Here is a 14,187-nt window from a genome sequence, read left to right as displayed (position 1 = left end):
CTGGTTATTTCCGCATGGTGGTTCCACTCTGGCGCAACCTATAGTCGCTGTTAGTGGTTCAGAGGATGTGGGGAATAAGTCGTATGAGCCACACGTTAAGAAGATGGTTAAGTTGCAGCTGCTGATAATTTTCTATTTTTTGGAGGAATCATTTAGTTAGCCTTCCTTAATTTAGGTGTAATACACAGCATGAATGAAAAATATATTAATACTTCGCAAGTAGGGATGTACCTTGGTGCACTATGCTTAGTGGCATGCTTCTTTAGTGGCTACGGAGTTTCGCAGCTGATCACGAATTTATGCACGCAATTCATGTAGAGCTGTGCACTTAAGTATGCCGCATAGGCTTAGCTTACACCTTTAGTACGTAAAAATGCGTAACATACAAAAACAGTTACCAGCTGAGTGTCCCTTTCAACTCATTGGATCACTACGCTGAAAGAGGAAAGTTTGTCATGCGTGTTTACTTCTATGCGCCTTTGGCTCTGTTTTCATAAAAATGAGTTTGTAACGAGAAACTGAATATATTAAACGATGTAGGTGATCTGTTCATCAAGCAGTCTCGCATTGTTGAAGCAGTCCCACGCAGAGCTCACTATTTCGCTACTACTGTTGTGTCGCACTGACAAATATTTTTCAAGTGGGTTGCGTTTGTGAGTGGCTGGCGCGTTTGTCATTAGCATCCATAACTGGCTGTATACTTGTCTGGTTCAAGCCGCCGCGGTGGCTCAGTGGTCATGGCGCTCGGCTGGTGATCGGAAAGTCCCTGGTTCGACCCCTGCCTTGGCGGTCGAATTTCGATGGAGGCGAAATTCTAGAGGCCTGTGTACTGTGTGATGTAAGTGCACGGTAATGAACCCCAAGTGGTCGAAATTTCCTGAGCCCTCCACTGCGGTATCCCTCACAGCCTGAGTCGCTTTGGGACGTCAAACCCTCATAAACCATAAATCAAACTTTTCTGGTTCAAGGAAAAACAGAAATGACACGCCGGTTATAATGTAACGACAGACGAATAAGCCGATTCTGTTTGCAGCTGTGTGAAACACCCTTTCTTTTCGTTCCTGTCCAGGCGGGACCAACCCGCCCATCTTATCACGCCGTCTCACGATGGCGTTTTTGGGGCGCCTGAAGGGGAAGAGGTCACACAGGAAGAAAACGAGCTTATTTCCAGCAACGGTACGTCACCTCCTTTCCTCCTGGGCGAGATGGTTGTGTTTATACTTAGCTCGGAATTTGCGTCCTCTGAAATGAAATGTCATCGGATCGGGAACTGAACTATCCTTGGCTTTCGAGTGAACAGCTTAAAGAACAAGGCCTATGATTTGCTAGTACCAACTTTATGTTCCACTTTCGTCTCAATATCGCATCCAGAAGCATAATATTTATAAGAAATTCGACGCTGCAGACACGCAGCTATTATGGCATTTTATGGCTATCGCCAACTGCGAAGGAACGAAACAAACGTATGCATGTAATAAGGTGTTTAATGACAATGCTTCTTTCACGCACAGATAAATACGGAACTGTTGGTGCTTGTCGAGAATAGTCAACGCCATCTACGCACAAAACTCCTTTTCACTTCTCTTATGACGTCACTGCACCTTGCTCCAGTAGGCAATGTCATGCCATGGTTTTAGGCCGCAAGACTCACTAAGCAACTATCGCGAGGAGCGGACACGGCGTTATCGTCTCGCCAACTAAGTCAAACTAACATGGATTATTACTGAATTACCTTAGCTCATGGCATGGCACTGTCAGCCGGGCAAGGTGCGGTGACGTCATAGGATGAGTGCGGAGGCCCTTTGTGTTTGGTGTTGAGAATATTGGGGAACGAGCGATGAGCATTTCTGTATATGATGTGCAATAAATGCCCTGAAGAAAACAGAAAGACTCCGTTTCCGTTGAGAGTGATCTCTTCGTGATTAGAACATGATACCGTTTCGATGCAGATGAACTTCTATTTGTACTCAGTGTCCCTTTAAGCCTTTTAGAGTGTTGAAACCACAGTAATTTCGGAATTATGCGCAGGCCTTTCTGCCGAAATAAATCCACCCGGACCAGGGTCGACGTGCAACAAAACTTCCCATTGCGCTGGTGTCCTCGTTTGCACAGCGTCTGGCGCCTGTGGTTGTCCGGAGTCCACGCCGGTGTTGCTGCTTGACACGGACAGCTTTGCCTGCGTCCTACGTACGTGAAATGCTTGAAACAGTCTACACGCCCCAGAATTCATAATTTGTGCATCTTGCTTGAATGAGTTATATTCGATACGGGTCAGAGCGCTGTAATTCTCGCATCTCGAGGCGCTATGACCAACAACGGACCAAGAAAAGGCCGTTAAGCTTATTTACCAAGTCTGGTATGTATTGGCTCAATTACGCGTACTTATTGCATTAAGAGGTTTGGAAGTGTTTCATGTTCTTGCCCTCGCTATTGGTGCGGACACATTCATCTAAGAGAAGGAACTACAGCGATATTGTCTTTCATGACATTAGGTATACACTTCCTTAAAATAAACTATATAACGGACGAGTGACGTCGCAATTTCTTCGCTGTCGTCATGCATCTGAGGGATGCATATATTTTTAGTCGACTGCTGCGAACTATGCATTAAGGGCTTTGAGTTCAAGCCTCTGCAAAGAAGTCCCGCACAAGAACATCGACAGCAACGACGCGGACGTTTTTTGTCCCTTATCTTGTTGATCAGTATCGTGTTACAACGTGCAAGCTTGAGATAGAAGCACTGCTCTGTGTCTTATGAGAGATATTTACGCATATCTGTGTAAGGAGCTACAGGTACTAAATAATGAAGTAGGCAACTTTGTTTAAGAAGAGGCAGAGGAAGGAATCACTGCTGTGCTCGTGATTTTACATTTTAAAGAATATACCGTATTTACTCGAATCTAGGCCGGCCACGATTCTAAGCCGAGACCCGAAAGTTGAAGGCCACAGAAAAAAAAAAAAACTTACCTCAATTGTAGGCCGGCCGAAAAAACAACACTGTTTATACCTCATTATCACAATTATTTTTATGACGCGACACGACTGTTCTTACGTCGCCGCGCACGTGAAAGTGCGTGGCGCGAAACGACTGCACCATGTGTCTGCGCATAGGCGACTTGGTGTAGAGAGAGGAACTCGAGTGAGACACAGCGGGAAGCATCGTGCCTGCATGCTCTGCCGAAGCGTGATTGATGGCCCCGATAGGGACCGTTGAAAAAAAAAGCTGCCAAAGGAGCTTTGAGAGAAGAGGAGGAGGAGAGGCGGCGTTGGGCGAGGAGACATATGCAACGCCAGCCCGGGATCAGCCCCCGCTCATTCGTCATCATCATCGCTGACTTCTTTATCGCTGGCCTCCTCGAACAGTGCACTATCTTCACTGCCATCAAGTGCATTAGAGATGCAGCACTTGCGGAATGAGCGTGCAACCAAGCTTTCTGGGATGTCATCCCAGGCTGCAGCTATCCAAGTGGCTACAACTCCCAGTGAGGCGCGCTTTATTCGGCCTGTTGGTGTAAGCTCGCGCCGCTCTTCACTAATCCAGTCCACGTAGTACTTGCGCAGCCGATCCTTGAAAGGCTTATTGAGGCACACATCAAGAGGCTGCAGCTGGCCTGTCATGCCGCCGGGTATGATGGCAACGTCGGTACCGGCTTCGGAAAGCGCAGCTTTTACGCCGTCAGTGAGGTGTCCACGGTAAGAGTCCAGGACGAGGAGGGAACGTTTGGCCAAGAGGGCCCCTGGACGCCGCTGCCAAACCATTCTGATCCACTGCTCAACCATATCGCTCGCCATCCATCCAGTTTCGTTGGCGCGGACGATCACATTTCTTGGAAACACTTCCCGAGCTGGTAGAGTCTTCCTCTTAAAAATTATATACGCCGGCAGCTTGTGGCCATCCGCCGTGCAGGCCAGCATTACAGTCATGCGCTGCTTTTCGTATCCGGCCGAGCGCACTTTCACTTCCTTGGCACCTTTTTCGTTCACGGTGCACGCCACTGGCATGTCAAACCATACCGGCGTCTGGTCAGCGTTTCCCATTTGTCCTACGGCGTAGCCGTGCTCCATCCTCTTCCTTATTACGAATCGCTGAAATGAGATCAGCTTCTCTTCGAAGTCGCCCGGCAGCTTTTGACAAATGGACGTGCGACGTCGGAGGCTGAAGCCAAAGCGCTTCATGAACTTCTGCAACCAGCCCCGGCTGGCTTTGAACAGTTCCCGGGGGACGCCTCGCTCTCTCGCCAGCTCTCTTGCTTTGGCTTGCAGCACTTCCGTGGTCACTGGAAGTGCCGCTGACCTCTGCGTCTCCACAAACTCGGCCAGAGCTACCTCCACTTCTGGATGGCGGCCTTTCTTGGGGCCCGTGAAAGCCGTTCTCGTTGCCGCGCAAGCAAAAATTTCGTTACGCTGCCCCCTCCAACGGCGAACATTCTTCTCATCCACGCCGAAGTCCCGCCCGGCTTGAAGATTTGACGACTGCTCTGCAGCGACTATAACTTTCCGCTTGAAGGCGGCACTATAATGGCACCGCCTGTTTGGTGCCATGGTGTTGGTGATAAAAACTACGCACGAAAACTTCACTGCTGCGAATGTGCTCACGCCACCGCACGAGAACAGAACAAGACCAAAATGGCAGCCAGTGCTCATGAGTGCTTTGATCAGTATCGGCTACGGATAGCAACGGCTACGGATAGCAACGGGTACAGTGCTGTCTTTCGTTGGCGTTTTGTGGGGGCGCCACCTGCGTGCTACATTTATTCGTATTTTACGAATACGAAACCTCGAAACGAAATCCTCGAATCTAAGCCGACATAAGACTTCTACATCTCGTTTTTTTTAAAAAACTATCGGCCTAGATTCGAATAAATACGGTAGCCTTTACAGCTATCCCTGGTGTGTTCTTTAACAGGTAACTTGCATTCGTTTCAAGTGGCATACGTTTGTCATGTTCACGGTGATTATGTGTTCGTTCATAACGACAATGTATGTGGCACGTGCTGTAATCTTTAATCCTTTTCACACCTATAGCGCTACCTCCGCGATTTTTTTTTGTGTGCTGTTTTTCGCGATTTATTGGCCAAATGACTAGTTAAAAATGTGCCTTTGGTCTGGAGTGCACATTATAAGCGCACTCGAGTGGTGAAACATTCAAAAGAGTTTAGCCATTGCTGAGAGGCACTTCGATGTTGTAGACGTAACAGGACAGTAGATGGTGTCAGTCCTTTCGTGAGAGCACGTTCACAATACTTGAAGCTAAGCTAAGGCCGTGCGGGTATTGTGTCCTTTCACGCCCAAAGACGCATGGCAGCACCGCTTCAAAGCACCTCCGAGATTAGAAATGGAGCCATACTTGTAAACGAAAACACCATCAAAGGTGGACTGTGAGGTGTTTCGGATCATCGTCTTATTCTCGGCACCTGTTCCTGCTTCAGCTCGACGCCTCAGTGAGCCATGCGTGAGCCACGTTGAGTGCAACCACGACAACAAACACGCTCGATGCCTGGACTCGATGTGCCGCTGCCCGGCGCGCTTCGTCGCGGCCAGTGACGGATCCTCCTGCTTGTCCGGTGAGCTCCACTCGGAACATGTTCTTAAACCATGGATGACAATCATACAGGGCAAGCTGGAGGCTATGTGTAACAACTCTGCATAAAATGGCCGTGCCCCAGCGCTTGCTAACATTAGTTATCCGATTTGACACGCGCCAGTCCTTTTTTAAATGATAGGCGCTCTCATAATGCTCCAAGACGCCTTTAGAACGTTTGGGGTAGCGGTTCCGGTCTCTCAAGAGACTCCCTCGACTCAGCGCGACAAGCTCAGCCAGAACCCAGCCATCAAGCGCCAAGGGGGGTGCATTTGGTGCTCAGCTTTCGCGGGACGCAAGCCAGAAAAGGGTTCAGAGTGAAAGGCTCACAAATGAAACAAAATTCATGTAGCAAAGACACAATGCAAAAGAGTTCTAATCAGTCATAACGACACATACAAAGTGATATACAAAACACTCTAACACATGCGAAATCGCGCTTGAGAGAGGCTACAAAGAAAAATCTTGCAACAACAGTGCACTGATACAAGAGAGAGGCAACCAAAATAAAATACCATTTGTTCACCGGGCACTGCGACAGTCCGACGACCGGAGGACCACGTTGGGGTAGTCCCGAAAAAGTGGCTCGCGCTGCCTCGCAGATGCGTGGCTGGGCGAGTGTTGTTGACCTGGGAGTCGTGCGGTAGCGCTTATTCGAAGCTGAACTAAGGCAGTGGTTGACCGACGGCGCAATACGTCCTTCCTATATAAGACTCGCCAACGTCTGCTTGTAACTTCGCGCCAAGGCAGGCACGTACATACACAAAACATCAACAGTACAACCGATATCTCACCCTGCCGCCGAGGCACACGTCTCCATTGCTCAGATGACGAGAAGCTTCCAGAAAGCTCCAGTCACTTCTCTGCGGCCCGGCGCCGCCGCGCGTCATCACTTGGCACACTCAAGGTAACGGGCTCTCCGTCGGCAATCGGCGGTCATTTCTTCAAGCTTCTCGAATCGTTTATGACGTACGCCGGCGAGATTCCTTTCGCGCCGCTCCGGCTTTCCAAATGAGCGCAGATTTTTTGGGAAAGGCGCCTTTTCTTTTCACGTGACTCTCTTTCGGACTTAAAACGTGTCCGAAAAAATGTTGGTATAGCTACTGCTTGACAGTACTGATGGCTGGAACAATTTTTGTTCCACGTACTAACAGACACCTATTTAGTGCCTGTTGCCGTTAGAAAGCCGGAGCTAAATTTTATATTTGATAAAAACTACGGCCCGTAATATACTGATTCGCACCGCACTAAGTATGAAGTTGCATGAGACGCATCGTTTTGAGTGGCAGCGTTAAATTGAATGCTGCATTTCTATTACAACGAATCGGAGTAGAAGATGTCTTTTAAGTTTCATCCTCATCGAAAAAGGCTTCTGATTTTTTTATCGCGATGTCCGAAATTTCTCTTCATGCTTCAAAATGCACTGCACCCGTCGATAGGGTCATTCACCACACATAGGTACTGCTGGCATTGATATGGTGACACTATTCGGTAGCATGCCGGCTCAAGTACCTGTTGGCTTTGCTGCTTTTCACAAGCATTAAAGCGCATGAAGCAAATAAATGAAACTTATTGCAGCGTCGCTTTCTTCAAAGAATTTTTTAGCTTTCTTTTTCTGCTCGTGTTTATAACTGACGAACAGCTGTTGAATCCCTCTACTGGTTTAGTACGGTGACGTTTGCAGTCTCAGGCGTGTTTTTTGAGATAACTAAAGTAACATGACAATAATTTCTTTTACTCATTTTTTGCGTAACCCAGTTTTTGTCATTACAGTGTATGTGTGCGCACGTGCGAGGGGGCGGGTTGAATAAAAACCATGGAAGAAGTTCAGAATAGATGCAGACTACCAAACACAAATATGACGAAATCAATCAATTAGACAATTTTACATGGCTGTATCAAAAGCGCAACTTTATAGTCTGTGATAGTGTTAGAAAAAAAGAAATTTTAAAGAGGTATATTATGTGATGAGGCTGTATAGCCTTATTTTATTTATTTATTTATTTATTTATTTATTTATTTATTTATCACAGTACCCACAGCGCCAGTTTGGCATTACAGTGGGGGGGGGGGGGGGGGAAGTACATATATCATTGACAAACAGCAGTTTATATAGAATACATGAAAGATACAGATCAGGGCAAATCGCCGTCACAACAAAAAGAAGGAACAAAGAAGCAGAGCATAACCGTACATGTGCGAAGTGAAACAAAGCGGTTCTGTTGACGCAAGCACAAAGTAAAGAGAAAAAAAATGCAAGTCATACTGCTGAAGCAAAGGCATCATTTGAAGATAGCGATACAACATCGCCGGGCAACCTGTTCCACTCACTGACCGTCTTAGGAAAAAATGACATCTTAAAAAGCTCCGTTCTGCATCTATATTCTTTAATCTTAAGTGGGTGATCGCGCCTGCCAGAAGTGTACTCCGGTGGCCTTATGTAGCTATCACGATATAACGTGCAAAAATTTTAATCTGAATGTTTTTCTACGATTTTGAAGTGTATTCCAGCCTAATGTTTCCTTTGCTTGGGATGCTCTATGTGTGGCTCGGTAGACAACCAGAACATTAGCGAAAATCCGTTTGAAGTGTGAAAAAAATGGAAAGGAAAAATGTTTTTCTTCTGTTTCATGAACGATGCTGCGGGTACGCTTGAGCAGTCTTCAGAGATGTACCATTTATTTCCAAGCGCTGACAGTCTGCCATTTTACCATGCCACCAATCGCAGAATCCGTGGTGTGGCACCCGTTGGTGACAGTACTGTTCCCCGCAGTTCTGCTAATACTGGCTTTCATCGTCCTCGCATCTTACGGATACTACAGGTGCGCTAAATAGTTTACCAGAGCTAAATAGTTTAGAGAATTCAAAATGCGCCCTTGAGTTTTTATTTTCAGACTATACGATAGCCGCAATTTTTCTAGCGCGTTAATTTTACTCCAGCCGAGCCTGAGCTATCTGGCACTGCGTGTAAATTCTGGCGCTGCTGTAGGCTGCGACCACTAGTAGTCAAGGATGACATTTATGAAGATCGTCACCGTCCTCAGTTCTTGGGACAATGTGCGGAAGGACGACATGATGCTAAAAACATGTTTTCAATATTGTACCCGGGGTACATCAGATAGCCTCCACAAGTAAAGTTCCTGCGAAGGAAATATGAAACAAACTGTGACGTGCGTATGTGGCCTCCAAATCTGCAAATATTTTTGGCGCACAGATAATTTTTTTTAACAAAAGCACTGACGTAAAATAATAATGTTTATGGCTGTTGGTTGCAGCGACACTGCATAACAGAGCGCACGGCCTTGCATCTCTTCCCGTTGGTGCTGCCACTTATTCCTTGTGCAAGCTATATTTGTATGATATCTTGTATGCTGTTTTTCCCCTCTTCAACAGTTTCCACTTCATACGATTTTGTTTTTTTTTCACATAATTTATTCATACCCAACAATTCTGCACGAGAGCATTTTTGAACGGGTAGCGTTTATGAATTCATAGTTTTCATATATTATAAGATTTCACTATAAAATTCAATATATCCGCAGATCTCCCGTCCGCAGGCTTGCATTTTTTTGCTATTAACGATGTCGCTGTCGTCAAAACCGTTCCCCATTGGTCTTCTAAGGCAGTCTTCACTTCTCAATGCCAGCGACGGCAAAACTTTTAAAGAAAAATTTTGCTACAATTCGGCAGAATGGAGCATTATCTTCAAAATTTTCATAACAGTAATTAAAATTTTCTAGTATTCAAATTTTTTGTCTAAGAATGTTGGACAGGATAATTTTGTGTTGCACTTCCCATTCCTCTAAGGTTCAAAGTCTTAAATGATATTTTAATTACACAATGAGAACAAATTCAATCTGCATAATAAGAAGCCTCAGACCACATCAGCGGGTGTTTTTTTTTCAAGGTAATTATCTAGCGGAAGGTATGAAAGATATCTGACCATATGCAAAGTAAACCTGACACCTCTGTTTTAACGCGCTTTGCTCTTATACAAAATTCACACTCTTGCAGGATAACTCCAGTTATCCACGCCGTTCGAAGACTCAAATTGGAGTCCTGTAGCATTTCACATGCAGCACTATTTTTCTTTCGTGCAATAGTCTCGTCCGTGATACCAACCGATACGCTTCGGCGGATTCAGATTTATTGTTGTGTTGAAGTCCTTATAGTTCAGAAATGGAGCATTATCCTCTCAAGGCCGTGCAAATAAGGTTCGGTTCTTTTTTACGCTCTAGGATTTGTGCAGTGGTTCGAGAAGTGTGTTGATGAAGTTCGGCTCCGAGGATGAATATTTTATCAAACTGAAGTCGACTTCATTAACGCATCTTTATTCCATGATCTCTTCCTGAAATACTTTCGTGCCACATACGGTGTTGTTGAAAAAAAAAGGTGCACACAGCAGGCCATAAGACGAGAACGCGTCTTGCCTTTCTTACAATCTGCTCATAAAACATGGGAAATTTCCTTGACTGCACCACTTTAACTGCTAGGACACAATTTCGCGAACATGCAATCGGGGTTCATTACGGCGATTTCTTATGACAGCAATCGAGAAAGTAAGATCAGCGCTTTTCACTCCAACTTAAGTAACGCATAACCTTGCCTATGCAAAAATAAAAGGAAATTCTTGTAAGATGATCGATTGCTGCTTCATTTGAGACCATTTCTATTAATCGCGCGATCTGTTCAGGCTGACGACACCTGGCGGTGACAAACTGCAGACGCATCAGAATTCTACGAGCGCGCTTGCAACCCATGGTAGCACTGGCATCCAACGTTTGCGCAAGTGGTTCGAAGGGAACATGCTCAAACCGCTTCACTACGGAGTCTTCAGCCGAAGCCGAATGCGTAGCTTCGCTCTGAGCGCCCTTCAAAGTCCAAGGATGTTCTTGGCTCGCTGGCAGTGGCCGAAGTACGATCGATTCGGACAGGAAACCGGTCACGCAGAAGGTGGGACGGTAGAGCTGACACCAATAGCCGGAGTTACCAATCGTAGCTTCGATGACTACAGAGGCCCTACACTGACAGCGCACGCAGTCCCGAGTGCCACCTTAGACCCTGCTTACATGTCATCTCAATGTCCAGTGCCCTTTATGAATGCCACATCACCGGAGGCCTGTACAGAGATACCGAGACAAGATCGCCTTCTAAGTTCGCTTGCGCCGGAGTCCAAGGTTGATGACAGGCTACCGGCTCCCAAACAAAGAACAAAAGTATCTACACTCTCAACGTCCACGATGATGCCTTGTCGTCTGAAGCGACGAAGAAATATCATATTCCTTTCTACCTCAACAGGAGCGGAAGCACCCACCGTTCGTACTTTACCTGGCTACTCTGAAAGTGGGCATAACGTCCCGCGCGAAGCGGCAGAGGAGTTCTGTGGAGAGAAGGACGTCGGGCTTCCGCAATTCCAAACAAGGCCCGCGTCATCTTTCAGATTCACTGAAAGCGAGCTTTCCAGCCGACTCCCGAAGAGATTCAAGTCCGAACTGGCCCTAAAGCCGGACGTCGAAGTACTGCGCCGAGTCGCGTCGGAAGACCTGGACGCGAAAGCGAAGGAGGACACCGTGTATTCCTCGAGCTCCTATGCTTCTTCAGTGGCTCTCTGCGTCCCAGCTTCGGAGTCATTAGGATGGATCAGTGATTCTTTCACGGAACAGACCGAGCACAAAACCAGCGGGGGATTTGAAGACTGGAGACCCCTACCGTCTACTTTTCCAGTCTCCGCCTTTAGACACGGTGCATGTAAGCACGTGGACCACAGGCTGTTGGCGTGGAACACGTTCACCATGCACAACGGATCTGCAAGGCCGGGAGATGGAAGGGCGCCTATGACAGACCCAGTAGCGAAAGGAGTTGTGCACCGAGATCCTGAGATGCAGCCATATGTTTCGGTCCTACGGCCACCGACAGCGGACAGGACCCGTTGGCGCCGAGGGCCCTTGACGTATGGCACGACTTCTCCAGCGTCGATATCTTTGGCACCACGATCTTCAACCGGCTTTGCTCTGTCCGACGTAGCATCCGGTGGCCGCATGCAATGCAGTGGAGAGGCGGCTGGTCGAAGGTCGCCTACTTTGCGGGAGTCGACAACCTGTCCCATCGGCCATGTGGCTTCGCACGCTACGCGGCTGGTGAACCCGTCGCATTTAGACCGTGAATCGACCTCACTGGAACCCGCGCTTTTAGCTGCGATGTTGCGTGCTGAACGTCGCGCTAAGGGCAGCTATTTCTAGTTCAGATTTACGCATCCTGGTTGTTCCGCGTACAGTACTCATGTCGAACGGGTTTTTCTCTGCTACGGCGCCAATTAATCAGTAGACGCCGTCGCGTGCCTAGCATGAGTTCTTTATGGCCTGCCCTGAAAACTTCAGTAGGAGTCCTGTATAGCAGATATTGTTGGTTGTTTGGGGTCAGTCCTGCCTTTGCCTTTCAATTGTATATCCTGAGTATTTAGTACAGAACCTTTATCATTCTTATTAGTTTTCCGAACTGAATCAATTTTTCATTGCCATGCACATGTCGAAACAGGCATATTTTCCATCACATTTTATTAAGTACGCTGGGTACACATTAGGACTGCGGATTCAAATAAAAACAATTCGCATATAAGCACCTCAACTATACTTTTCGAATGCAATGCCTAGGCACCATATGTCGGAGTGAGGCAGCGTTAGTGCAGTTCTCAGTGCTATTTTTTCGGGTATATAGTCGAAATTTGCGCAAGAGAACTGGGAATTAATTCCGTACGAGTCATTGTTCATTTTATAACCAGCAGAACTTCGGGAATGCATAATCAACGCTCCATGGGCGTATCTTTCAGTTTGTCGATAATAAAATACTGCACGTATGTATAGAAGATAAGGTACTTTTTCACAGGACAATACATCTGTTGTAGTTTGTAAAATCAAAATAACAATCCTCGCTTACGTCTCTAAGACCAGGATGACAGTTGTAAACAGGCAGTTATACTCGAAAGCTAAGGAACTGGAGACTTCCTTGAGGTCTTGACGCCTGATGCGGGTCGACGGGACAAGCCAAGCTTGTGAAGAGCCAACAGTAGTGCAGCGTTGCTGCTACCGTCACAGGCACAGAGTACGGCATCGGAGGCAGCTGGTGGCATCGATGGCGTCGGCAGCGGCGCCTCGCAGGCTTCCTCAGCAAAACTCTGTCGAGGAGCTTGCATAATTTCGTGGACACGTTGCACTGCATATTTAACGGGCATTGCGAACACGTAGGGCTTTTCAGGTGCTACTGTGGGCAAAAGTGTCCGGGACGCGCGTTCTAGGAGAGACATTTATTGTAGCTCCACTTCCCTCCCCAGTCGCCTGATATTGTATGAAGCATTTAAGGCCTAAACGCTCCTTACTCTCTTCGCAATATGAGGCTACTCCGTAGCGAGGTGGAGCTGCAATAAAGGTTTTCCCCAGAACTCGCGTCCCGGAAACTTTTGTCCCCAGTAGTACATGGACTTTCCAAGTTGTTTATCTGCCAGTCCGTAGGTGTGGACGCCCGCCACGAATTAAAAAAAAAATCTAGGTAAAAATAAGCTTTTTGAGGCACGGTAATGCCAGTGTTGGTGGACGTCAGGAAACAGAGCAATCATGTAAACTATTAAAGCGATTAACTAAATTCTAATTGTTTTTGACGTCCGCCAAACTGGTATTGCAATGGCGCGAAAAGCTTCTTTTTAGCTCATAAATCCTACATTTAAACACTTGTGGCAGGCTTTTCTGAGACGCCTGGTATAGCATAGGTTAAATTTAAGTCTTCCCGAAGCTTTCAGCTCTTTACTTTGGACTTATTTTCAGCATTGATATCCTGCCGCCTATAACAGCACCCTAAAGTTTCGCTTTATATTCCTGTTTTCTACTGGCAATATAATGCGGTACATATATGCTACGGCCGAATCACCAGATATGCGAATTCTTTTTCTTAGGGCTCTCATGTTATTCATTTTTAGTAGGAAAGTTTTGGTGGGATGCTTTTATACTACTCAGAGTGTCACCGCGAATGATAATCGGTGAATGTGACTGGTTCGAAAGAATCTCTTTCTGTATTCCCACACTGAAGCGTAGAAAAGCACGCTTCAGAATGCCTATGGTCATATTTGGCGAACATGCTGCCTACGAACCTGAATTATATTATATATTAATTATATGAATTATATGCATTATATAACAAATATGCTGGTTCCCAGCATCAAAATAAAAAATAAGAATGTGAACGAGACTTTAAAAAGCGATAACGGCAGTAACACATCAATTAAGTATTTAGCTAAATCTCTAACGAACTATTTGGATTACCAAGAGAATGTAAATACACGCGTTTGCTCAGCAGAGCTCCGGTATTGGTCTGGATGGCGAGTCTCAGGTCTGGCAGCGACGAAATATAGCGTTTACGCAGAAGGCATGGTAAATTATAGGTTCTGGTCACATGACAGGAAATAGTCCATACAAGAGCACATATACACATAGAAAAGAAGACGGCCCCCTAAAAAAAGGATAACGAAACTGAAGCACAGAGTACAACAATCTGCTTCTACTTACGCGCCGTCATAGAAAGGGGTTTCTGCGAGACTTTGAGTTGACGCAGGGAATGGT

General features: G+C 46.5%; 1 protein-coding gene across 1 annotated transcript; it reads left to right on the top strand.

Annotated features, from left to right (window-relative positions):
• Positions 1-1,075: 1,075 nt before the first annotated feature.
• LOC144097029 (uncharacterized) lies at positions 1,076-12,441 on the top strand. The gene is made up of 5 exons (XM_077629819.1): positions 1,076-1,176; positions 2,029-2,187; positions 5,430-5,564; positions 8,310-8,403; positions 10,275-12,441. Exons 3-5 carry the CDS (start codon positions 5,507-5,509, stop codon positions 11,818-11,820), a joined length of 1,698 nt encoding a protein of 565 aa, XP_077485945.1. The 5' UTR covers positions 1,076-1,176; positions 2,029-2,187; positions 5,430-5,506; the 3' UTR covers positions 11,821-12,441.
• The last annotated feature ends 1,746 nt before the right edge of the window (positions 12,442-14,187 follow it).

Source organism: Amblyomma americanum, chromosome 7 (assembly GCF_052857255.1).
Source record: "Amblyomma americanum isolate KBUSLIRL-KWMA chromosome 7, ASM5285725v1, whole genome shotgun sequence".
NCBI lineage: Eukaryota > Metazoa > Arthropoda > Arachnida > Ixodida > Ixodidae > Amblyomma > Amblyomma americanum.
Note: the sequence above shows the minus strand (reverse complement) of the source record. Positions and strands in the feature narration are given on the sequence as shown.